Raw genomic sequence first — 26,338 nt, 5'->3', positions numbered from 1 at the left:
GCGTTACCCTCGATTTCCGCCAAAAGACGCTTTAATGTATTATGTGTTTTATTAGACAGGTGAGCAACTGTTTGGATACATTCATCAACCGAAAACTAATCATTGTTATATCAACACAGTTAGTCTTATTGTTTAAATCTCTTTTTCTTGATTTACTGCGAGTAGGCCTACCATGTTTTACCATGCCCAATATCAATCTAGCTCTGCAGTGTGCAACAAATGTCTAGTAGCCGCAGAGCTAGAGTAGCATTATAACCATAGACAGTAAAAGAAATGGACACAGCGACCCCATATAGGCTTCGACTGGGAAAAGTGAAGTCAATTGATGGCTGAGTGTACTGCGCAGCCTCAGACTGAGCTTGACGACGTATATGTGACGTGAGCAACCTGTCTGACAGTTGTATGTCTTCTAGTAGTTGTGCAAAGTGAAATCTGAATCACGTTGTTGAAATATTTTGTCCTGTTGCTTTTGGCTCTCTATGGGCTTCTCCCCATGCTTCTCCCTTGACTTTATGCCTCCACGTCCCCCCGACTGCCTCATAGACAGCAAAAGATTGCCTATGAGCTTCTCCTCGTGTCTATACGGTAATTTCTCTACTATGCGACAGTCGCGTGGTTATGACGCAATCGTTAGCCTATTTTTTTTACAAAAACGGCTTCTATGGGGCGATAGTGTCAGATACAAGGTAATGGAGCCTTTTATACATTGCCGTGTTTCTTTAGAAATAAACAATGGTCAAATGGAGTCTTTAAATGCCTCAGATGTGAAGTTATTCGCTGTCAAAGTGATGCCAAAATGAATGGGAGTCAATGGGAGGCTAACAGCAGGTGATGGCTTGGTTAGCAATGGCTGCCCTTATGGAAGGTACGCTTTATGCCACACCAGTAGGTGGTGCTAAAGCTCCATGGTCCAATAATTACGTGTAAACACGTCATTCACGCGACAACACGTAGCAACATCATTCACGCGTTTACACGTAAATGACGGGTTAACATGTAATTACCCTTGATTATCAACTTTCAATAGGCTTGTTTGAGATGCGTCTCGCCTGAAGTTTAGCCGAGACTAGGCGGCTGCAGTGAGGGGAGGAGTGAAAAAAGTGCAGGCAAGCCGGACAGTTCTCTCTTCTCGTAGTGGATCAGACACCTGCGAGATCAAAGGCGGATATCGCGGGATTCACACTTGTGCGCTTTGTTGCTGATAAACTGGATGTAATTTAAGTTATGTTACTTTTATATGAAAATAAATATTATGAACAAGACACCCAAAGTTTTTATTTATTTCCATTCGAAAGACGTGTTTATCAATCATTTTTACTTTAATTAGGCCTACATACATGTTTTTATATATATATATATATTTTTATAAATATGACAACAATCACATAACCCACAGAGAGAGATCGTTGTTAGAGAGTTTGGGAATATTCACACATAAAAACATGATATCAGAGTTTTAAAATCAAACATTTTAAAAAAGAACCATACATCACGGTTGTTTAAACCAATAAGCATTAAGCTGTGTCGTCACCAAGGCTGCGTCCCAATTCGCCTACTTATACTACGTCCTAAAAGTATGTACTCTTTTTGTGAAGAAAAAGTACATACTTTTGAGTGTGTAGCAGAAGAGTATGCAAGCTTTGGGACATACTACTTCGTCACTCTTCCGTGAGTCCCGTCACCGTTTAAACTGTCAATCATCGTCACAGTTCAAATCCCCCACTTTCAATTTAATTTCCTACCGTATCGGAGAGAAATGTAGTCGCTCGTTGATCTGCCTTTAGTGGGTCTTTAGACTCCTCTCATGTGTTTGCAAAGTTAATGGCCAAACGTATCATTACAAAAGTTCTCAATGCTGCTGAAGGAGAAATATAATGTGGATAATATTGAATAAATATCTTTTCGTCCGGTTAAATACTGATAATTGCTCACTCAAACCACTTTATCTAATCCTCTCCACTTAACCGTCAGACTCGCGTAACCTTCATGTTTGTAGTTTTTTAAACACTTTTTATCCGCGTTTGTAGTTCTAATCGAATCCTCGTCCATCTCGCAATGGGTTGTGGGCAATATCAGCCGTTAGAGTGCGCATCGATCTGCACTTCGGATTCTGACCGGAAATAGTAAACCATCCGGGAATCTTTGGAATACTTTTTTCAACATACTACGATTTGGGACATACTAATTCTTTTTTCGAATACTATTTAGTACGGATAGTATGCGAATTGGGACGCAGCACAAGTCGTTTCCCATCATGCTTTTACTCAGCGCAGTCTGTGGAGAGCAACTGCAGAATCCGACACCTCTAGCGACCTCTAGAGGCGAAAAATTACATATTGTGGCTTTAAAATGCGTTGCACAGCCAGGGTTGCCAACTTTTGAGATCAGGTTGGAGTGAGATTTTCTTTTCTTTTTTTTTTTTGGGGGGGGGGGGGGGGGTACTTAACCAATTACCGTACGATTATATCGATTTCAGTATCAATTCATAGCCTGCTGTACATATAAGATTATATCGTATATCGATTTCAGTATCAATTCATTGCCTGCTGTACATATAAGGAAATAAGGATATGTACGTTATTAACATTTTAAAATTTCCCATTTAAAGAAATCTAGTGTTTGATCATATCAAAATATTTATTAAAATGCAAAACTGCAATACTTTTTTGAGCAACTAGATTTGATACATGTATATTGATTAAAGAGCCATAAAGGCACCAGTGGGTAATGGCATTACAAATGGAAATTATTATTTTTCAAGCCACAAAATGACTCTAATTTGCCTCTTTGAATAAGAATTCTCTAATTCAACCTTAATACTAATTGTAATATAAATAAGAAAAATATTAGAAGAAAAATATTTTAAGTGGTCAGGACCATAATTATTGCACAGATTGTATTTTAATTTAGTACCAAAATATCTCAAAATATTCAATTAATATTTTTGAACTAAAATATAGAACATTGGTTCAATTGAAAAATAGTTAAGGTGTATGGTCACATTTGACCATCAATGTGTATTAGTGTATGAGGGCTAAATACAGGAAAAACATTAACATTAATGTTAACAATGTTGCATCTCCATCACTCTCTATAATAAAACGATCCTGTATGGTTGACGTAATAATCAATGCACACTATGCTGTACTGTTTACCAAAACTTGCTGCAAACACCTCAAGTGGAGATGTTGTGTATCAAGCCATTCAAATGCATTGACACAGCGCTAGAAGTATTGAGAGCTCCGTGGAGCACGTGACCGCGCGCGCACCCGCGAGATGAGAGAGCATGTCGCATCTCCGTTTTTCAACACTCTGGCTTTAACTGTTATGCCAAAACTCTATTTATTGTTTGAATTTCGCATTAAAACTTAAACAAATCTAAAAGCTTAGACTTTGTTTAATATCAAAAGCAGGTTTGGCAGTTTGGCGTGAGATTAAGTTGGGCAGCGTGAGAGCGTGAGACAGAGCCTGAAAGCGTGAGTGTCACGCCAAATGCGTGAAAGTTGGCAACCCTGGCACAGCACATGTAAAAAAATTAACAAGAACCTGAAATACTTCCAGTTAAAGGAATAAAAATATATTTCAATACACAGAGATGTCATAACTCATGTAACTCTACTGTACAGCTCATGTAATTAAAGAGATGCATTTCTCTCTCAACTGAAAATATATACTTGTGATCTATTTAATGAAAAAAACACACAAGGAGCCATAATTAATACTTTTTTCAATGTCCTTTTTCAATATCAGTTCCGATTATTGTAGTTTCATTTTATTATAAGCGAGTTGGCTGAAGTTGTTAATTCTAGGTGCCATCTGCTGGATTGATGCATTAATGCAACTGAGATATTTACAGATTTGTGTTGAGAAAAAATTATTATAAACATTAAAACACTTTTTGGATGTTTAATTTTATATACAAATGATTTTTGCTCCCAAAACCTGAATTTCAAGCCTGCATTCAAAGAGCAAAATAGATTTATAACATTCAACACAATATGTTCACGATTATGTTTTATTCTAAAACAATATCATACATATAATACACAAACAAATTTGTCATGATAATAGGGTAAAATAGATTGTATCTGTTACACCTCAGTTTAGGAAAGCAAACCATTTCAACCAGACATGGAATTCATCAATACATTAAATTTGCATTCAGGAGTCAGATTCCGTCACAAATAATGAGAAGCTCAAGAAACACGCCTGAGCAAAACATTTCACATGGCATGACAAACATAAAACACATCAATCAAATTCAACTTTAAATTAAAATGGAAAGAACTTCAGAGATGTTGTCATTGCATTGTTGTGGCTGAAGAACATTATGTTCCCTTTGACTCTGACCAACATTAAAACCTGTGTTCGGGGTGACTCAAACATTTGCCACAAACAACAACGGATTGTGGGGAGTAAAACTAACCTAATAAAAGCCTTAACCTTTTCATGCCATTCATGCCATGTGCTGTTGATGTGGGGAATTTCAACCAAGATCCAGAATGAAGTAAACTCATGCAGACAAGGATAATGTTCAGAAGGACCACAGGACTCCACACCACTACAGTGGATAATGTGATGTAACATATTTTACAATGTTGCATATCTATAAGGATTGATGGAAACGGCATGGCTTTGATTCGCCCAACGACACCACATGTACAGTCCAGTTCTGAAATATTACTGACCCCATAGATTCACCAGTGAGCTCCTTAACAAAAAATGCTCAGCTAGACGCTAAAACGTGATGGTCAGATGTTAAGGACACTAAAGCAAAACCAATAACCCTGCTCACTGATCAGGGACTCCAGTGTTTTTGGTTTTGCATGAGGCCTTTCTGAAAAACTGAAAAGTCGGAGTGAAGGAAGGTCCTTCAAAACATTTTTCCTCTCGCAAAATAAACAAAGTTGCTTTTTGTTGGGATTAAAACAAAAAATGAAGAAGAAAAGAAACGGATAAACTTGTGCAACAAAATAATGTAAAAAAGGAAAGCTAAGACAGGCGCAGAGTGTTTGATGGTTTCTCCCCAAGCTTCCAGTTCGGTCACACACTTAAACATTCTAAGAGGAGTCTCTAGCCTTTCCATTGGTTCATAGACATCATCTCGCCTCTAACAGACCCACTAGTGTTTGGAGAGCTCGTTGGATAACCAGTCAAGTCCTTCATAGAGTCCAGTGCCCTGTGTAGCGCAGGTTGCTTGAACGTACCACTGCAAGAAGCCCAGACAGAGAAAATCAGCCAAATGTTAAATGAATGCCTGTAAGTAGGTTGATGCAGCCCACTCTACTTTATCTTTTTAAATGTCATGTAAACACTTTAGTCCGTGCCAGTCAAGTCAGACTAACAGACCTAGATAAGACGATAGTAGCAGCAGTTTTGTCCAGCATGTTCACTTCTATTCACAAGTTAGAGGTTTTATTTTATTCAAATTTATTCGGCAAGGACAAATTCAATTTATCAAAAGTGATGGTAAAGATATTTGTTACAAAAGATTACTATTTCAAATATATTTAGTTCTTTTGAACTTTCTATTCATCATAAAATCCTGAAAAAAAATGCATTAAAATATTAAGCAATATTAATAAATAATAGGAAATGTTTCTTGAACAGCAAATCGCCATATTAGTTTTCCGAAGGATCATTTGCCATCACAGGAAAACTTTTTAAATGTCTATATACGCACCGATCAGGCATAACATTATAACCTAATATTCGTAATATTGTGTTGGTCCCCCCTTTTGCACAGACCCCTGAAGGTGTGCTGTGGTGTCTGGCACCAAGATATTAGCAGCAGATCCTTTAAGTCCTGTAAGTTGCGAGGTGGGGCCTCCATGGATTGGACTTGTTTGTTCAGCACATCCCACAGATGCTCGATTGGATTGAGATCTGGGGAATTTGGAGGACAAGTCAACACCTCAAACTCGTGCTCCTCAAACCATTCCTGAACCATTTGTGCTTTGTGGCAGGGGCGCATTATCCTGCTGAAAGAGCCACAGCCGAATACCGTTTCCATGAAAGGGTGAACATGGTCTGCAACAATGCTTAGGTAGGTGGTATGTGTCAAAGTAACATCCACATGGATGGCAGGACCCAAGGTTTCCAAGCAGAACATTGCTCAAAGCATCAGACTGCCTCCGCTGGCTTGCCTTCTTGCCATAGTGCATCCTGGTGCCATGTGTTCCCAAGTAAGCGACGCACCTGGCCATCCACATGATGTAAAAGAAAATGTGATTCATCAGACCAGGCCACCTTCTTCCATTGCTCCTAGGTCCAGTTCTGATGCTCACGTGCCCACTGTTGGCACTTTCGGCGGTGGACAGGGGTCAGCATGGGCACCCTGACTGGTCTGCTGCTATGCAGCCCCATACGCAACAAACTGCGATGCACTGTCTATTCTGACACCTTTCTATCAGAACCAGCATTAACTTCTTGAGCACTTTGAGCTACAGTAGCTCGTCTGTGTGATTGGACCACACGGGCCAGCCTTCACTCCCCACGTGCATCAATGAGCCTTGGCCGCCCATGACCCTGTCGCCAGTTCACCACTGTTCCTTCCTTGGACCACTTTTGATCCTGACCACTGCAGACCGGGAACACCCCAAGAGAGCTGCAGTTTTGAAGATGCTCTGACCCAGTCGTCTAGCCATCACAATTTGGCCCTAGCTCAAACTTGCTCTTGCTGCCTAATATATCCCACCCACTAACTAACAGGAGCTATGATGAAGAGATATTCAGTGTTATTCACTTTATAATGTTATGCCAGATCGGGGTGTACAGAAGCCTGTAATTTGGTTGCGCAACAAAATAATGTTCTGCTGCGTCCCAAGTTTGTCTGTGAATTCACTGTATGATCACATACATTAATATATGTATATATATAAAACGGTTAATTCAAAATTGAATAATGTTTTACAATATTACCTTTATACGGCATTTTCAAAATAAAATGGGGGGGGGGTCAGAAAGCTCTCGGATTTCATCAAAAATATCTTAATTTGTGTTCTGAAGATTAACAAAGGTATTACAGGTTTGACACGACATGATGGTGAGTAATTAATGACAGGATTTTAATTTTTGGGTGAACTATCCCTTTAATTGGATGTTACTCAGATTTTGTGCGGTTTAATCAAAAGGTATGACTATGTCGAAACTAGAGAGTAGAGCTGCACGTTGGTCTCATTAGTGTGCATGTGCGTACCGTTCTGCTGCGTAGACTCTGCAGCCCAAGTTTGTCTGTGAGTTCACTGACAGCCATGGCGTTGGGCAGATCCTGTTTGTTTGCGAAAACCAGCAGCACGGCGTCCCTCAGTTCATCTTCCTGCAACTGCACATATGCACAGGAAAAGACACTGATGAGGCAACTTGACCACATTAAGCAAACAAAACTCTTCCACAAATGTCTTGATTTGTTGTACAAGGTTGCTGCCATTAGAGACGATCACAATGATAAATGCGTACCATTTTAGAAAGCTCTTCTGCAGATTCTGCCACTCTCTCTCTGTCATTGCTGTCCACCACAAAGATCAGACCCTGAGGCAAAAGAATAAGCGGGAAAAAAAAGAGAAATGAGTCCTTGCAGAAACTATAAGTAAGTGTGCAGTGAAGCAATATTATTTCATACGATTGCACATCACATTACAAGATCTGACCTGTGTGTTCTGAAAATAGTGTCTCCAGAGAGGACGGATCTTGTCCTGACCACCGACATCCCAAACGGTGAAGCAGATGTTCTTGTATTCAACAGTCTCCACATTAAAACCTGCCCAATATAAACGTAGGGCTCAGAAATACACATCATACAATAATAGAACAGTTCTGCTTTTTTATGAAACACTGGCTGAACACTTTAGTGGTTTAAGACAGGACAATCAGGCAATCACAGAAACCACACGTATGATGACAACCAGTGGATGTGGACATATCATAAAGGGAGACAAAAGTAACACAAATTCATAAAGTGTCCCCAGTGGATGATGGGATACTCATATGACTGTTGCTCAGACCATGACCTCAATCTACCCATGAGAACTGCTTTGAGATCATAAAGAAGAGCTATGGTTTCACAAGTTTAACAGTCCTGTCCTCTTACCAATGGTTGGAATGGTGGTCACTATTTCTCCAAGTTTCAGTTTGTACAATATTGTGGTTTTGCCTGCAGCATCCAGCCCCACTGTAAAACACCAAGAGTGAATGATAGGAATGAGGTTTTACAAATACAGAAACAGCAGTCACACATCTTTAAAACTCTCAGAAGAACTTGTGTCCTTAAATGGCCAATAATATAAACTACATTACTATTCTATTCTATTCTATTAAACATACTGGAAAATAACTTTTTAAAACCTGAAAAAAGTGCCAGGAGATAATAATAAACATAACATATACATAAGCATAATATATACATAAAATAGTGGTACAATCAGGTATAAAAATTATGATTTAATAATAATAAATACTATGCTTACAAACTTTTAGTCTTTAAAGCTTTCTTATTCAAAGACTAATGCGGTCTATGTACAGCCTTACTTCAGTCAACAAAACCGTAAATTTGAGTTATTAATAAACTTGCATTTATGAATGTGAAATTGTCAAAAATATGATTTAACTAAATTAAAGCACTTCTTTTTAGAATATTCAGGGAAGCCAAAAAGTACATTTCCCCCCCAAAAAAGCGAGAAAGGTCTTGCTCTTGAGCACTGAATATATTTTGATTGATGCATTTCTAAATCAAACAAAACAATATAACTGTATAAGTGTTATGCCATAATACACGTGAGGTGGTTTCATGGTAGTTATCAGACAAAATAGTACACTATTTCATAAATGAACACGAAAAACAAGACACACTATACTACATTATACAATAAAATAATTTACTTCCTCGAAGATAAATTATACTAAACGGGCAGTGGCTCATGAACTGACAGTACATTGATATGATCACATACATTCATTCAAATTTAAAGCTTGTGAGATCATATCGCAGAATATTTAGCCTACAAATAAATGTCCACTTGACTTAGCTCTGTGTCTACATTGTAAAGAAAAGCAGAAGTCAGGTTTAGTTTTCTATTTCATCTGTTATTTTCTGGGGAATGACAGAATTGCGAAAGTTGGCTAATGCCGCTAGCTTTAGCTAGCATGAGACTCAATACTCACCCATAAGAATTCTCATCTGTTTCTTTCCAAACAGCCTGCTAAATAGCGACGAGATGGTCAGACCCATGATGAAGGACACAAATCACCTAAAACTACGGGATTAGTCCTAATGTCTAAAGTTTTTCGTTGTGATGCTCGTCTGGTGTCAAGAAAGCCTGTAGACTCTGCGCTTGCGTAATGCCACGTCACGGCCGTCGTGGAAGATAGGATGCCACGCCACTTCCGACAAGGAGTTTTTCATAATGACAGCTTCGAAGAAAAAACGTATTATAATAATACAAAGTAGTACACATACTTTAAAAAAAAAAATTATTATTAATATTATTTATAATATTGTTAATTATAATATTACAGGTATGTGTTCCTGTTTGTATTATTATACGCTTTTTTTGTTTGTAATAAAAATGTCCTATTGTGACAGTACGAATTAAAGATATGACAATGTACTTTTGGTTCTTCAATATGCTTGTCAGTGCTATACATATTTGAAAAGTTGGCATCTCGGTTTATTCAGACGGTTCTATATATAAAGCAATTTCAAAAGTAGTGCAACATCAGCAGTTTGGGAAATGTACCAGTCTTTCACTGGATAAACATTATCAGTAATTTTGTATGATTGTTTATATAGTGAATATGGGAACAACGCAGTACTATGTGAGTCAACCTTAAAATCCAGAAGGCGCTATAACATGTTGGTACATGTATTTATTTATACGTTTTTCTTATACATTTAGTACAATGAGCAGGCTTATGCAAGTCGGGCAACAGTAGCTAACTCCTTATTTCAAAATTGTACATGTAAATGGAATATACACCATTCTGCCTTAGTGAGGTAATCACTATAGGCAGTTATCACTTTCATTACAAAAATGAATGGACTAAACCAACCTTTTATTCATTGTATTTGGGTTTTTTTTTCCATCAATGCACACTAATACGTTTAAGAAAATGTTCAGTATTTATTCACAGAAAAAAGCAGATGGAATTCATGTGTGTCATAAAATGTCTGTGTTGTATTATACCCAAAGGAACCCTTAAATAACTGTTTTAGGTTTAATCATGCATCTCGGCATAACTTAATCTTTGACACTCCGCTTCTTTTCAATCCTGTGGATAAAATGGAAGAAAGTTAGGCAAGAAAACCATCTTTATATTAACAGATTTTACAGTGATTCAAATCCGATATATCAAATGGTATCTTGAAAATAATCAGTATAATGCATCTCAAATGAGAACCAAGCATAAAGCCACGCAATAATGCAGCTTTTGCAATGGTCTTTAAGAATAGAACATCCTTTTGAAAGGTCTGTAACCAGAGTAAATCAATAATAAAAAAAACATTAATAAATAAAAAATACGTTTCCATTCAGTTTTTATCAGATTTTTATTTTCTCACAGGGGTGGACCTTGTGGCACAGTTCGAGCAAAAGTAGGACATTTGCCACAGTAGGGAAGTGTACAAGATCAGAAAATCCTACTCAGGAAATGGGGACTTTATTGGTTTACTGGAGTGTCCCATACAAAATTCTCACCGAATGCACCTTGATCATTGATATTAAAGGTGCCAGCATACATACATACATACATCTGTTTGACACGAAAAGAAAAGAAACATGGAGCAGATTGAAGAAGCAATTCATCCCTGTCCAATCCACCATGTCCATCCCACCTCAGGAAAATCAAGCAAGGTACTATGATCTGTTCAAATGCTTTCAACTAAAACATTTACTTACACATTGTTCAATGGAGGTATTTTACAACAAAGGCGGTTAGAGATTATTGGGCTAATCAATCATGGATGACTTCATATTGCTGTCAATACTTCATGTACCATTTTGTTCCAAACATCTCAAAGAATCTGTTGGTGGCAAAGTCCCTTAAACAAGACTTAGGAGGCTTTTGCAACAAAAGTTAATGTGTAGCTTTACAAAAACCCCTGGAATAAAATTAACTGCCATGAAATGGAATGTTCATGGAGCGGCGAGTCCTACAACTCGCAAGTCAGGTTAGGCAGCACCGCAACAGGGATCGTGGAGTGAACGTCAATGCACAATGACTGCTTCCTGGCATTTACTCACTCTTCAGCTACAACTACTCAACTTGCGTGAAAGGGATGCCTCAACCTGGAATTCCCCCTAAACTTCCTCTCTGTTGTGCCATAATGCTCTCACAGTTATCAAGTAAACGTGCAATTTAAGCATTATCTTAGTCATGAAAAACAATCAGATTTGTAAGGGAATAAAATTAAAAGAACATTAGTAGGAATACAGCATAGAAAAAGACAGATAAGATAGATTAGACATGATGCTGAACACTTGATAGCTCCTCCACACACTCGCACACACACTCACACAAGTTCTTCAGGACAGAGTCTATCAACTGACACCCTCTGTCTTTCTAAAGTTCACTCTCAGCGTTTGGAGAGCTCGTTTGATAACCAGTCCAGTCCTTCATAGAGTCCGGTGCCTTGTGTAGCGCAGGTCGCTTGAACGTACCACTGTGGAAAACAGACAACGGACAGTAAAAATGCAGTCACTGCTTAAACAAGTAGATGTTGGAGTCAAGCAAGCGTGCGTACCGTTCTGCTGCGTAGACTCTGCAGACCGAGTTTGTCTGTGAGTTCACTGACAGCCATGGCGTTGGGCAGATCCTGTTTGTTTGCGAAAACCAGCAGCACGGCGTCCCTCAGTTCATCTTCCTGCAACTGTATAAATGAAAAAAGTGAGTGTGATAAGGCTGATCTAACAATGTCAATCAAATCAACACACGTTCATACATTACAGGACTCAACAATAAGAATGGAGTCGCTGACCACCTGCCAAATTAGCTAATACTGCACACGTTAAAAACCTAGTATTTTTGCAATTAAAATAAAACTTAGGTACAAAAATAAATACTTTCCATGATATATATAAAACAAAATATGAAAGTAAATATTAAATAATGGAATTTAATTTATTACAAATGATATATCCACAAACATCGTTTTTAAAGGTGCAGTGTGTACTTTTAGCACCATCTAGCGGCGAGGTTGTTAATTGCAATCGCCCACCTCTAACCCCTCCCTTTCGAAGCATACAGAGAAGCTACGGTGCACGACACAGGACAAAAATGTCATCAGAGAGAGAGAGCAGTGTGACTAGCGCTTTGTAGAGCGGTTTGTACATTTAGGGCTACTGTAGAAACATTTCACAGTAAGGAGACCCGTGGTGTATGTAGATAGAAATGGCTCATTCTAAGGTAATAAAAAGATAACGGTTCATTATATAAGGTCTTTATATACCACTGAAAACATAGTTATGTATATTATATTGCATTTCTGTCAATAGAACCACAGAAATACTACACACTGCACTTTTAATCAAAATTAAAACCCCTCTTACAGTGACACCTCTTTTCTCTGATGACAAACTACAGTCATCCAGCCACCCAATCAATTCACAATGAACAAAACCAAGTACCGCCCCTTTCTTGTCCGAGAAGTCGTTTTACTCGGATACATCTCACAATAGGGAAGAAACTACTACTATTCCCAAAAATGAAATGGCATTGTGTGTTAACTTAAATGAAAAATACATTTAAAAGGTTCCTCCTAACAAACATATCACATGGACTCTGTCATGATACTTTGGTAAGAAAGCCTCTCTCAATAACATTAATGTAAATACAATGTGTAACGTGATCTCAGTTCAGGTCACTGAAAGTAACAGGTTCTGGAGCGTGATACAGTTTTTATGCAATATCTGAAGATTAAACTTACCATTTTAGAAAGCTCTTCTGCAGATTCTGCAACTCTTTCTCTGTCATTGCTGTCCACCACAAAGATCAGACCCTGAGGACACAAGAATGAACAGTTCGGGATCAAACAGCTAAAAATAAAAATATCCTAAAAATGCTTCAAGTGAACAACATTCACAAAAGCACCCGAGTTACAAAGATTACAGTACATCTCAACCACCAATATTTTTCACTTAAAAAGAGACTTCAGATCAGGATGCTGCGGAAGGGGCAGTGCCTGTAACTGATTTATTACAAGTTTCTTTGGATAAACATATTCAGAAAAATCTAAGTAGCAACTTTGCCAGCAAAATTCATAAAAATTATACCTGCGTGTTCTGAAAATAGTGTCTCCAGAGAGGACGAATCTTGTCCTGACCGCCGACATCCCACACGGTAAAGCAGATGTTCTTGTATTCAACAGTTTCTACATTAAAACCTGTCCACCAGCAGAAAACAATACAGTTCAACACCTTACTCAAAGTGCATCATAATATCAAATATCTTTGATTGGCTAAACGAGATTAGTGATAGGCAAACATATCAGCCATGCACATTCACTAGCCTTCGTTCCTCGATTACTGTAGCTCGCACAGAAACAGTGAGAGTGCAACAAAGTTCTACCATATTTTGGGATAAAAAGCTTGTGATAATGTGGCAGACAGCAACAGTTGCTGAGGTAGGATTGGTCAGTAATGTCTTTAGGGCGGGGCTTAGTGATGAGTAAATTAACAGCAGTAGCAATACCACCTTCGGGCAGCTCCAAGACTTACTGAACGAACGCATTGTCAATAGATAAAATAATTTATAATTTTTACTTTATAAAATAATTTATCAAAATTGCTGGTCATATTTTTTGTATTTTCAAATATTTTAATGAAAATAAAACTTTATTTAATTGTTTATACCGTCAATAAACTGGTTTATGCATATATCAGTTATATATTGGCAATGGGAACCATCTAGATATCTGTATCAGCCAAGCTTTTGTGAATAATAATGTCAGTGTCAGACAACACATTCCTATAAGTGCAATTCCCCACGAAAACACTTGGTTAAATCCCACACTGAAGTTGTAAATGCAATGGCAATGACATTACAGATACTGATCATCCAAGTGAACAGAATCTTAAACTGATTCACATACATCACATATAAAAATTTAATCATTAGCTCCTTCTGTCTTAAATGAAAATAAATGTAACATTGTGAAAGAGTGATTAGAAAGGGGAGAACAAAGTCATGTTAGTGTAATCTCACCTATAGTAGGGATGGTGGTGACAATCTCTCCCAGCTTTAGTTTGTAAAGTATAGTGGTTTTACCAGCAGCGTCCAAACCCACTGAAAAATAAATAATAATAATAATAATAATAATAATAAAAAACTTAGCTGTCAAATTCATTACAATGGTGTGATTTTATTTTTGATTTTATCTATTCATTCAAGCTCTATCTGAAGCTAGCAAGCTAACATTAGCCACTGCTCAAGAAATATGACATTGGTTGTTGAATTTCAATGCGGAAATTATATAAAAATCATGTTTTATTTAATCTTACACACAAATAATATTCAAATTGTCTTGGAATTGAATATTTACCACACAAATACATCAGAAACAGAGGAGTGTAATGTACTTGAAACACTCACCCATCAGTATTCTCATCTGTTTCTTGCCGAAAAGTCTCCCAAACAGCGATGAGATGGTCAGACCCATGATGATTTAAAAGAAGAACTTAAACCCTATCAACAAGCGTAACAATAAAGAAAATGTAATAAAGTATTTTAATGAATATTCTGTCTCTTTGTGCTAAGTGTCTCGCGGTCGCTTGACGCGTTGCCACGTAAGAAGAGGAGCCACCGTGGAAGTCTTGGCGTCACTTCCTGCTGCAATCGCATTCTGGGCAGTGATGTCATAATTATTCATAACTTCCGATATTTTCTGAAACGCCCCTGTCTGATGATAGCATAAAAACTGGACTGGCATTATTCTGTTTTTATAGTAAAGTCCCCATATCCAGGGAAACGGCGAATTTGAAAGCACTGGGCAACCTTATTTTAGATATTTTTTATATTATTGTTTTGTTTGTTATGTATTAATTAAACCAAAAAAATAAAACCAAATCCCTGAAACTGTTATATATAAACATTTATTATTATTATTATTATTATTATTATTATTATTATTATTATTATTATTATTATTATTAAATCAAATAAAAAATATACATATTTTGCATTTGTATTGTTATTTTTATGATTCGTTTTGGTTAAGTTGATTAAAATGTACTAAACATGAAATATTATCTCACCGTCACTCAGTATTTTTATATTATTTCGAAATTAAGTTATCTTTATAGCTAACTACGCCATAATAACCATATCAGTTTTATTTTTTCACTGAACAACTCACAGTCATGGGACAACTACATGATTTTGTCAAACTGTTGCACGTGTCAATTTGACCAGTAGATGTCCCTGTACGCTTACTTTAGTGCCCGTGGTGAGGGTCCGAGAAGACATCAGTACAGCAGAACACAAACAGAAACACTGTTTACAGATTAGTAGTTTAACATACATAGCCTATAGGCCTATAGCCTATGCATATTTAGGGTAATGTTTAGGCCTATATATATATTAGCCATTTGAAAGTGTTCCCAAAGATGTTAAGATAGTAATTTTTGCGCCTGACATCTAATAATTTAAGGAACTTGACTTTTATGTTGTATCTCCATGACACAGACCACACACCTATCTGTGGCACAACTGTAATGTAAAACACATTTGGTTTTGTGTCATAAACATGGTTATGAAAGCACAGGTAATAGACTGCAGGAATCACATGACCAGAGGTTCAACGTGCAGGTGAGACGGCGGGAGTCAGTCAGACAGACAGTCAGCGGCTGTACATGACAGGACGCACAGAACAACAACGAGCTGGCATGTAGTTCACGGAATTAATATCTTCATCATGAATGTAAGTGGTGGATTATCAGATGATGAAGAAAAGGTATTTAATCACACTCCTGGGAAAAACAGCATAGCCTACAGTATGTTATAATTTGCCATGCTACAAATTACTTTTAAATATTAAAACAAAAACTTATGTTGACAATTATACATTGATCTACTTTGATGACTGTTAAACTTTCGATTTGATTATGCTACGTCATTTATTGTTAAAAATATATTATAGGCTACATATTGACATTCTTTATTTTTCGTCTCAGTTGGCACAGATCACTGCTTTGTCTTGGATCTACGTCTCGACTTTGAGTTTAAGGTGAGAAGTAAAAAGTTGATTCGACTGACGTGATTCCAAGGAAATTAGAAATGTTATATAAGCAATCTGTTGTTTTAATTGAAGACTATAATGCAGTAAAATTAAGTATGTGAGTTTTTTTTTTCCAACACGCTTGCACTCACTCAAAGAGAAACCATACCTGCATCTGGAGTTATGCATTTGATTTATGAGTCAGTAACATTATATATGCACATAAACATGTTTTTTTTTAAAGTAAAAAGTATGAATTGCTTTTATAATATACTGGGACAATGAGGCAACGTATGCGATATGCATATTTACTGTATTATACAGTAAAACATTGTTAAAATTAGGTTAAAAGACTTTATGGAGAGAAGGACATGCTCAGAATTCCCTGCACAAAGCATCACATTTGTTTGGATTTTACTTAAAAAGTTAGTTTTGCCTTAATTTTTGTTACTTATTATGCAAATTATAGTTTTATACTGAATCTGATGTTGTTTATGGCAATATGTTGTGTGTTTATAGTACCTCAATACAGCTTTGTGACCAACCATAGCAACCATGTTTCTTTTAAAATGAATTAATAAATAATAATTAGTGCTGTCAAACGATTAATCGCGATTAATCACATCAAAAGTAAAAGTTTGTGTTTACATAATATGTGTGTACTGTATAATTACTATGTATATTTTAATATATATATATATAATAAATATTTGCATGTATATACTGTATATATATTTATATAAATTATATTATATATATAAATTGTAACACATTTGCATGTGTGTGTATTTATATATACATAATAATTATACACATTACACATATATTATGTAAACATGAACTTATTTTGGATGCGATTAATGGCGATTAATCATTTGACAGCACTAATAATAATACATTTAACAAAAAAAAATGGGGTTAATGTGGTAACATCTAAAATAATAAATTTTATTTAACATCTAACAGTCTATCTAAATACATTAGTTGACATGGTCTAAATTCTAAGGGTTATATCAGGTAGAAAGATTGCATTTGCAGTTTAGGAGCGACAGGGACAGAAGTTGCTCTTAAAATCACAAAGTAGAATTCCTAACATGAATACATTTTTTCTATTGCAGTCTGATAGGTAGTTGTTCTGTGGTGGTGGTGTCCATTATAAAGAGAAGGCATCTCAATGAACAGGTGAGTCAATATGCAAATGTGAAATTTCATTTAATCTCTGGGAACTGATTAATCCACCAGCTTAGTCCAAACGGGCACATAAAATGCCCACTTGAATTCCATCAGATAATCTGAATTTTTTTGAATGGACAAATGGAATGAAATGATGGATCTGCATTCCCCAGCTGAATCACAGAAGTCTTGCTGCAAAAGTCAATATTGGCTAACAGTGTGCCAGTATGCACAATGAAAACTAAGCCCTATGATTACATCATTGCATACATCTCTCTTAATCAGCATAACACGCTTTAGATAACTCTTTTGCAAAGTTCACTAAAACATTTGTAAAAATATTTCTTCAGCAGTCTCCTTGAATCGGGCCTCCTCGTTAGCAAATATACAGCGTTGTTCGGTTTAAAGTTTCATCACATACACAGAACCATTTTTGGTTCCCCTAAGAACCTTTCAGTGAACAGTTTTTTTCTAAGAGAAGAACATTTTAAAAATCTAAAGAACCTTTTTCCACTACAAAGAATCTTTCGTGGAGTGGATTGGTTCTTCAAGGGTCTTCTTTAAAGAATCTTTATTTATAAGAGTGTATGTTTCTTTCTCGTATTACAGGCTAAGCCTCTTCTTCAGCTGGCCCTGGCAGATTTCCTGGCATCACTTGTTTTGATGTGCACCGTCATAATTAACTTGCCCAATGAAATTTTGCCACACGGTGGAACGATCTGCAAACACGGATTGCCTTTGTCTCTGGTGAGAAACTAATAAAAGTATTTGTTTACATATTCCACCGGGATACTAATACTACAAGTGCACATTCAATGCAGAAAGATAAATACTTAGGGTTTTTGTGTGTGTCCGACACAAGATCCTATATAGTGCATTTACGGAATAATGTCCTTGTTATGCAACAACTTCCTTGAACAGCTGAGAAATGAACATCTCGGTAACAGTGAGACCTTGTTGTCGAATTACACAGCAGATGTCTATTCAGTGCTTTGTACGTTTCCAGCTTTATTGTGTGTTAAAATAAAGCAATTGAAGAGCCTCATATTTGCACATATAGAACCACCGAAGCATGCATTGCCCGAGTTGACACAGTGGTTCTGTTTATTATTTACAGGAGGATATTTATTTATGAGGCCACCACAATACACATTTTCTTTTGTCAAAACGAATTAAAGGTCCCATGGCATGAAATTTTCATTTTATGAGGTATTTCAACATTAATATGAGTTCCCCTAGCCTGAATATTGTCCCCAAGTGGATAGAAATGTTGATCGGTGTAAAACCGAGTTCTGGCTGTCTTTCTCTGCCTTTGAGAAAATGACAGGCCAGACTAGCCAATCCGGAAGTCTCCTGGTTTGACGTCAAAACAGGAGCGGTTACCTCCCTTTCCCCCGCCCAGAGAATCTGGCACGCCCATGCAAACGCTCGAGAGATCATGGGTTGTGAACGAGTGAATGCTGGCAGTTTCTCAGTGTTTGGATGTACAAATGAAAACAGAAGTCTTTTTTCAGTTCCTTCTGATCTGTGATCAGTGATTTCTTATGTGTAGCTAATTATTTATTATTTGTGCACACGCTGCGGCTTCTCTCTCTCCCGACAGAACGGTGTTTTCGTGTTTTCTATCTTGTGAGTCAGTGTTTTTGTACGTCCTCGTCGCGTCTATCTGTTCTTAAAAGTGCATACAGTCGGGAGTTTCTGCTTAACATCGGCAGAGCCACATCTTTAGAGATAAACCTCACGCACGCCGAAGCTTGGCCTTCAACATCCCCGACCCCCAGTACTGCATCTGGCCCACAGCGGAGGCACCAAACGCGGCGTGAGATTAAGCAGAAGGGGGGTAAGCGTGAGGGTATCCGGGCTAGGCTAGCCAGCTTTCCCCACAATAAACTGGATTACATTCGATTACTGCTGTTGTGTCTTTGTTTGCGCTGTGTAAGTTACTCAATGCGCGTCACTGACGCTTTTCATATGATTGGAACATATCTAGAAATAATGCTTTAATCAAACTTACTAACTCGTTCATCTCGCTGTAATGGTACATTGCATGTGTTTCAAAGTTGGTAGAATAATGATGAAGACGGACTCGGCGTGACTGGGACTCGTGTTTATTCAGAACTCTCAGATACAAACACAATAAACTCGCGCTGACAGACAGCGCTCTCACAACTCAGTAGTTACTATAAATAACTTTGTTAGCAATCGCTCAGTCTCCGTGATGTCCAGTTCGCGAACGAATCATTCTTTTGAATCGCTTCTTTTTAGTGAACCGAACCAGTTCACCAAATCGGACTGAATCGTTCTAAACGGTTTGCGTCTCGAGTCAGCGCTGATCCATAATTTACTAAAGTTACTAACTTTCTGACATTAGTGACAGCCCCTCCGACTAGAAATAAACGAATAACCTGAAGTTTATTCTAGTAACTACAACAGTTCACCCTGAACTGAGACATGCTGAGAGAACTGATTAGAAATGAACTCAGGTCCATCCGTCTCTCTGGCAGCAGCTCGTGCGTCGTTGACCTCGTTAAACCACGCCCCCTCCGCTCATTTCAAATGCAAAGATGTCAGCCAATCACAACAGTGGGCGTTTTTACTGAAGTCTCACAGCAGACACGCCTCTTGAAACAGGGCAGTCAGCCACAGGGCAAACAGCAGAATAGACAAATGCCTTTTATTTCTAAATTATGACATTTTATGATGTAAAAATCATACTAACAATATAAGTACACCTCAGGAAACACTATAAAATAATAGAAAAATGCCATGCCATGGGACCTTTAAAGCACTGCATACGCCTTTAAATTGAAATGTCAAACATGTTTAAATCAAACATAAATGCAGTCATGTGTGTCCAAAGCTTTCACTGTGGATCTGTGCAGCAGCTGTGATGAACTTCAGTTGTTTAAGCATTAACTCTCTGTCTCTTCCCAGGCGTTCAACTGCGTCTCGTTTTTTCTTGTCATCATTTATGCCTGTGAGTCAGCACATGCGTTTCAAGTATGGAGGGAAAAAGCAGAGCAAGAAGCATTTGAAATGCAGGTGAGCAGGGTTGCTGCTTACACACACACACAAATTGTCACTGTTATATAAATATCCAACATGACAGCAGCTATGAATGTTATGAGCTATGAGTCTGAGACTGGTCAGGTTGTGCCACATTCCTCCTGTATTGTCTTTAGTCACATGTACTGTAATGATGTCTGTGCAGTACATATCTGAGAAGTACCCAACACTAAAATGTTTTTTGTTGCAACATAATGCAGTTCAGTCATAATAAATAATATTTGAATGCCAGCTAACTCATGTGCTACTGTCATTTACTAAATTTAAAACCATATTTAAAAAATGTGTTACTTGAAATATTAAAAAGTTAACTTATTTTATTTCAGTTAGTTGCCAAGGCACCAATTCTCATTTTCATTTAGTTTAATTTAAGGTACTAAATAACCCAAAGTAAATAAACTATACAGACATATTTAAATAAAAATGCACTCAACATTCAACAAAATGACTAAAACATTGTTTTAGTATCACTGAGATACTATTATAGTTGTTATTAATATTTTGAATTAGGTTTTATTTTTATATATTTATTTTATATATTATATATTTTAATTATTTTTAAGTTTTTGTAATTTTGTTGTGTTTTTGTCCTTTTTTTAAAGGTTTTTTTTTCGTAAATAGGTCTATATAGTTTTTATCCATTTGTATTTCAGTTTTAGCTATTTTAGTTGAACTAAATGAACATGATAAATGCTGTCTTAAAAATATTTTATTGCAGTTAAAGTTTATTTTAATTTCAAGTGATGAAAAGGTTTTTTATGGTTTTAGTTTCAATTTTAGTTTTAGTTAACTAAAACATTGAATAAAACTAAAGTGTAAAAATAAATGTAAAAAATATTTAGACATTGTGCTATTTTTAATTTTTTGTTATGTATTCATTGTCACAGTTATCACGCAGGAGGAAGAGGTTTTGTCTTATCTATGTAATTGCGTGGTGAGTATTTCCATTTAGTTTTCTTAAATGCATTTAAATATGATTTATGTATATATGATAAAGTAACATGATAAATATGATTGCAATCTGTATGTAATGATCTATATGCTTACATGTCATTTCCATAGGCTTGTACCAATAATTGGATACCTCGTCTATATTAAGACCTTCAAAGTTATGGAAGCTACTCTCACACCAGCAAATAAACCAGCACACAATCCTGATATGACACACGTCAGCAGAGGGCCCTCCGCCAGGTTCTGTGGCAGGTGAGAATGAGTTTATGTATGTGAGCGTGTGCAACGTACACATATGTGTGTTATTTAAGTAAATTCATGTCTGCTTCATCTTGCAGCTGCATTCTCTTCCTGCATCTCTCAAATGACTCCTGCACAAGAGTGGTAAGAAACTGATAGACAACAAGTTATGCTAAATCATCTCTGGAGCTGTTCCCATTATGCTGTCTTTTGTCCAACAGGATTCGACTCATGCTGAGTTCATTCGCGTTTTCACTCTCAGCAGTGTGTTGATCGTCATCATCAGCTGCACAGTAGGTACACACGTTTACGAATAATACTGATCACAAATCACATCATTTGACATTTTTCATCAATTTCGTCACTTGTCATGAAAATCCATAGTGGACTCAATACATCATGTTTTGCTTGAAAAGTGTTTTTAAAACAAATGCCACTTTGATATTTTATTATATAATGCAAGACATTCAGACATTTCAAGTGTCCAGATCCTTTTGGGGTAACTGCAGGTGTTGTATGTAAATAATCTTTGTCGTCCTGTAGGTGGTGTACTGTAGGTTACATAGCTGTTATAGGCATTATGAGAACACAAGCATGTTTACAGTGTCACAAAGACATTCAGGTGGGATTTGGTCCTCGGCTCGATACATGATCCTTGTTGTCATTTTCTGCTGGGCACCAGGTCAGTACAATAACACACACGTGTCCTCAAATGCTTCACATATGCAATAATGTCTAATTGTTGTATTTGTCATTTTAAACTAAATTATATTTTGATGTTTTTTTTCAGCTCTGGTTCTCATCTGTCTGTCCTTCCCACAATCTAAGATAGAACATCTCTTCCCCCTCTATGTCATACAGGTAAAACACGTTTTCTAAACTAGAACATGTTCTGTTAAAAAACTTTTGGTAATACTTTAGTTTAGGGCGCACACACATAACAAAACGTAAACAAAACACAACGTAAAGTCCAGGCCTGGTCCTCTCTCGTCCTTCACTGTCGTCGCTCCTCCTTTATGCTCCCGTCACTCCTCCGTGAGACACGAGGCCGATACGGCGCGCAGCTGGTGCTCATCATCATTAATGACCGCGGCCTCGTCCCGCTCTCACGGTCCGCCAGCCTCGCTGCTCGTCACAAATGCCTTATTCAGCATGACCATATTCTACATCCTTTAATCCTACCCAATACCTAAACTTAACAACCTTACTAACTATTAATAAGCTGTAATTAGGAGTTTATTGATGCAAAAGTTGTAGTTAATTAATAGTGAGAACTGGACCCTAAACTAAAGTGTGACAAACTTAATTTTATTATATATATATATATATATATATATATATATATATTTGAACAATACTTAAGTATTTTACTCATACTGAATGTATGCTCAAAGATGAACAAGTCCACAACACCTAAGAGACATGCCAGTGAAAAACAAGAAACTTGTGAGGAGAGCAATCATGCTTATTTTGTAAAGTTGAAATAAAACGGAATACCTCAATATTGCAATCATCACGCCTCTTAAAGGTCCTGTTCTTCGTGATCCCATTTTTCAAACTTTAGTTAGTGTGTAATGTTGCTGTTAGAGCATAAATAATACCTGTAAAATTATAAAGCTCAAAGTTCAATGCCAAGCGAGATATTTTATTTAACAGAAGTTCCCTTTCAAAGCGTACAGCGAACGGCCGGTGTGGACTACATCCTGGTATTTCCTGCTTTAATTACGTCAGTAGAGCAGTTTGTTGTCTAACCTCCGCCCACAAGAATACGCGAAAAAGGGGGCGTGGTCTTGTTGCTCCCTCGTGGAGAAGAGGGAGTGTTGCGTTCGGTTCGGTTCGGTTGCGTTTGTCGCCATCAGACGCTGTTATTTTCATCCCGGAGTCAAATCACCTTTGTTTGGCCTTCAGGGGCTGTAGTTTGAGCGCGTTCATCTCCCTGTTATGGTCAGAGGCGTGACCTTCTCGGGCAACGTGAGCTAAGCTGCTGTCGAATCACAACACGGGAACCGCTGACACAATCAGAACTCGTTACGTATTTCTGAAGGAGGGACTTCATAGAACGAGGAAATTCTCAGGCCGTTTTGAGGACAGTGAAAACAGCAGTATACAGATAAGTAAATTGTGTGAAAAATACAGTGTTTTTTTACACATGAAACATGAACACATGTTATATTGCACACTGTAAACACAATCAAAGCTTCAAAAAAACACGAAAAACGGGACCTTTAAACGTCTACAGACACTCAAGTCTCAGTTAAGTGCTCAAAAAGGGCACAAGTAGACCAATATCCTTAAAAAAAGTTGTCAATATAATGAATAAATAAAATAGTTAACTATAATTTAAAGCCTAAAAAAAGTCAAAGCCTACTTGCACTGGACGTGCTAGTTTCGGCCTCATCTTGTATATGACAGCTGCGAAATGACATGTAAAGTAGCTTTGTTGACAAGTTTGGGTGAGTAAGGGAAAAAAGCACAAGATATAGTACCTTCAAAGCCAGTTAGAATGCTTCTTTTGTAACAGAAATAAACTGCTGCAGAAAAAGTTAGGTGTTATGCAAAATGCATTACTGCCAGAAGAATAAAGGCAAACAACTGAGCTCAATGCTCGCATTTTCTTCCCCCTCAGTAGAAATCGTGTTCCTGTTGAAAATGCCACCACCCTAGAAACGTCATCACCTTTGACCCCACCAGTGACACCCCTGGTTAAAGGGGGATTCTAATGCTATTTCATGCATTCTGACTTATTTACACTGTTAAGGAGTTGGATTCTCATGCTAAACATGGCCAAAATTAAAGAGAATTAGTTGGATGTATGACGGAGTATTTCTGTGCCAAATACACTTTTTTTAGTATGGCCCTTTATGAAGTCATAAAGGGTGGAATTCCTTGTATGGGCACTACTCCCGGATATGCGTGTGCGCACATCGACCAGAGCGAGAGCAAGAGCGCCAACAACGAGCTTCGTTCGGCTTGTGGGAGCCGTAGGCAGCGCTGTCATTTTGTTTTTAGACCACGAAATCAACAATGTCACTAAAGAAGGCCGTTTTTGGTTGTGCGGGAAAAATAACCTTGTTCAGCTTCCCAAATAACCCAGCGTTAAGGAAACAGTGGATGCAGTTTGTTTTTCCGGAGCAGCAAAAGAGTTCTGCGAGTGTGTTTGTTTGTTCCCGGTCACGCGTCGAAACTGCATCAAATGTCTGTGTTTTGTTGGCAATCGGCACGCGCAAGTGCATATAATGTCAACAACACAAACGTATAGTGAATCGAAAGTTATCCAGGGAGTGTGTGTGTGCTTGGGATTCTTTAGCTCCGCCCACTGCACGCCTTCACAAGTTTGGCTATTTTCGGAAAGAATCGGTACAGCGTATCTGTCTTTTATGAATATGATAAAACTAAAGACTCTTCGGGCATATGAAGGATGCAATACTACTCTGGAAACTGTGTGTGTTATTATGCCACATTTAAAAGCAAATGCTTTCTTGGTTTTGTTGTTGTTGTTGTTGTTGTTGTTTGAGAGTTCTAAAAATGCTATTCACAGTCCTTTTAATGGTGGGGTATATTTTCTTCCATGTGTTGTTGTACAGGCACTGTCAGTGTCACTCCAAGGTTTTCTGAACAGTATTGTGTATGCATGGAGACGACGCAATTTCAGAGATGCCGTGACGGGGGAGCGACTGCGTCTCATGGACTATTCTAACAGAGCCTTCTTTGACCAATCATTAAATGAGCCATCATGAAATCACTGTATGAAATCATGTAAATGTTAGCGTGTTTCCACATATGAGTTCAGATAGAATAAATGTTTATTTATTTTTATATATGTATTTGTGATACCTGTTGATAGGCAATTGTACTGCTGTCTGCATAACATTATAAAGCATACTTGAAATGTATAAAAAATGTATTAGTTGATTATTTTCAAAGAATACTTTCACCTTATTTACAAAAGCGATATTGTATGGAAAGTGTATTTTTGATATATCAGATTTTGATATATTGCCAGTACTTAGTTCTTGACTGAAAATTTTTGTTACCTAACAATGACAAAGCAACATATACCACAGGGCCGGTTGTAAAATTTCTCATAAAGCGTGATCCCATAAAGTTTTTCAGTACAGAACAGTCAAATATGTACTGAACAAAAGGGTAATGATTATGTCACATGTCACAAAAACATGTCACATGGCAAGTTCACCACAGCATGCACTTTTCTTTGTGTGCAACCTGAAACCACCAGTAATCCAAAACATGTATGGTTATATGTATGGATATGTACTATCATTAAAAATTGCAGCATTGAGCACAGCAATTGAGTTCTGGAAGTAGAAATGTTTTTATTTATTTTTGTCACATTCATTAGATTATGTATTTCATAATGCTTTAAGGGCTAATTAATTTATTCCACTATAGTATATATATATATATATATATATATATATATATATATATATATATATATATATATATATATATACGTATATATATATAATCTGCCCATCTGGATCATATTTGCATAACAAATTAATAGTATTTAAAGTTTAAATACTATTAAAGTTAAAAATATAAAATATTTAACAGATTTGGCAGCCATCTTTAGTAATAAATGCGTATAACCGGAATGTTTATTGAAGTCAAAATCCATTTTTAACACTACATGCCTTTTGAGGGAGGCTTTTAGCTTTAATTTCTTTCAGGTTCTCT

At 37.0% G+C, this 26,338-nt stretch overlaps 3 protein-coding genes across 4 annotated transcripts; 1 reads left to right on the top strand and 2 right to left on the bottom strand.

The window, feature by feature from the left end:
- Window positions 1-3,557: 3,557 nt before the first annotated feature.
- On the bottom strand, window positions 3,558-9,357 carry LOC307131183 (ADP-ribosylation factor 4-like). Its single transcript, XM_079824694.1, has 6 exons — window positions 9,160-9,357; window positions 8,090-8,170; window positions 7,650-7,759; window positions 7,459-7,530; window positions 7,199-7,324; window positions 3,558-5,209 (listed from the first exon to the last, which is right to left on the bottom strand). The coding sequence occupies exons 1-6, from the start codon at window positions 9,224-9,226 to the stop codon at window positions 5,123-5,125; spliced, it is 543 nt and encodes a 180-aa protein (XP_079680820.1). The 5' UTR covers window positions 9,227-9,357; the 3' UTR covers window positions 3,558-5,122.
- Window positions 9,358-10,104: 747 nt separating this feature from the next.
- LOC307131295 (ADP-ribosylation factor 4) lies at window positions 10,105-14,835 on the bottom strand. Its single transcript, XM_079824863.1, has 6 exons — window positions 14,584-14,835; window positions 14,197-14,277; window positions 13,266-13,375; window positions 12,920-12,991; window positions 11,738-11,863; window positions 10,105-11,656 (listed from the first exon to the last, which is right to left on the bottom strand). Exons 1-6 carry the CDS (start codon window positions 14,648-14,650, stop codon window positions 11,570-11,572), a joined length of 543 nt encoding a protein of 180 aa, XP_079680989.1. The 5' UTR covers window positions 14,651-14,835; the 3' UTR covers window positions 10,105-11,569.
- Window positions 14,836-15,773: 938 nt separating this feature from the next.
- On the top strand, window positions 15,774-25,955 carry LOC307131316 (transmembrane protein 116). Of its 2 annotated transcripts, none has more exons than XM_079824898.1 (12): window positions 15,774-15,910; window positions 16,164-16,216; window positions 17,326-17,389; window positions 17,990-18,127; window positions 20,315-20,422; window positions 21,334-21,380; window positions 21,509-21,649; window positions 21,736-21,781; window positions 21,859-21,930; window positions 22,181-22,319; window positions 22,428-22,498; window positions 25,222-25,955. In XM_079824898.1, the coding sequence occupies exons 1-12, from the start codon at window positions 15,905-15,907 to the stop codon at window positions 25,372-25,374; spliced, it is 1,038 nt and encodes a 345-aa protein (XP_079681024.1). In that variant the 5' UTR covers window positions 15,774-15,904; the 3' UTR covers window positions 25,375-25,955. The 2 variants fall into 2 exon arrangements, with proteins under 2 accessions (XP_079681024.1, XP_079681023.1); XM_079824897.1 differs by having other exon boundaries at window positions 15,826-15,943; window positions 25,222-25,949.
- Window positions 25,956-26,338: the final 383 nt, after the last annotated feature.

This window comes from Gobio gobio (genome assembly GCF_949357685.1).
Source record: "Gobio gobio genome assembly, chromosome: 9".
In the NCBI taxonomy this organism is placed as follows: domain Eukaryota; kingdom Metazoa; phylum Chordata; class Actinopteri; order Cypriniformes; family Gobionidae; genus Gobio; species Gobio gobio.
The sequence above is the reverse complement of the archived record's forward strand: the minus strand, read 5'-3'. Positions and strand labels throughout refer to the sequence as shown.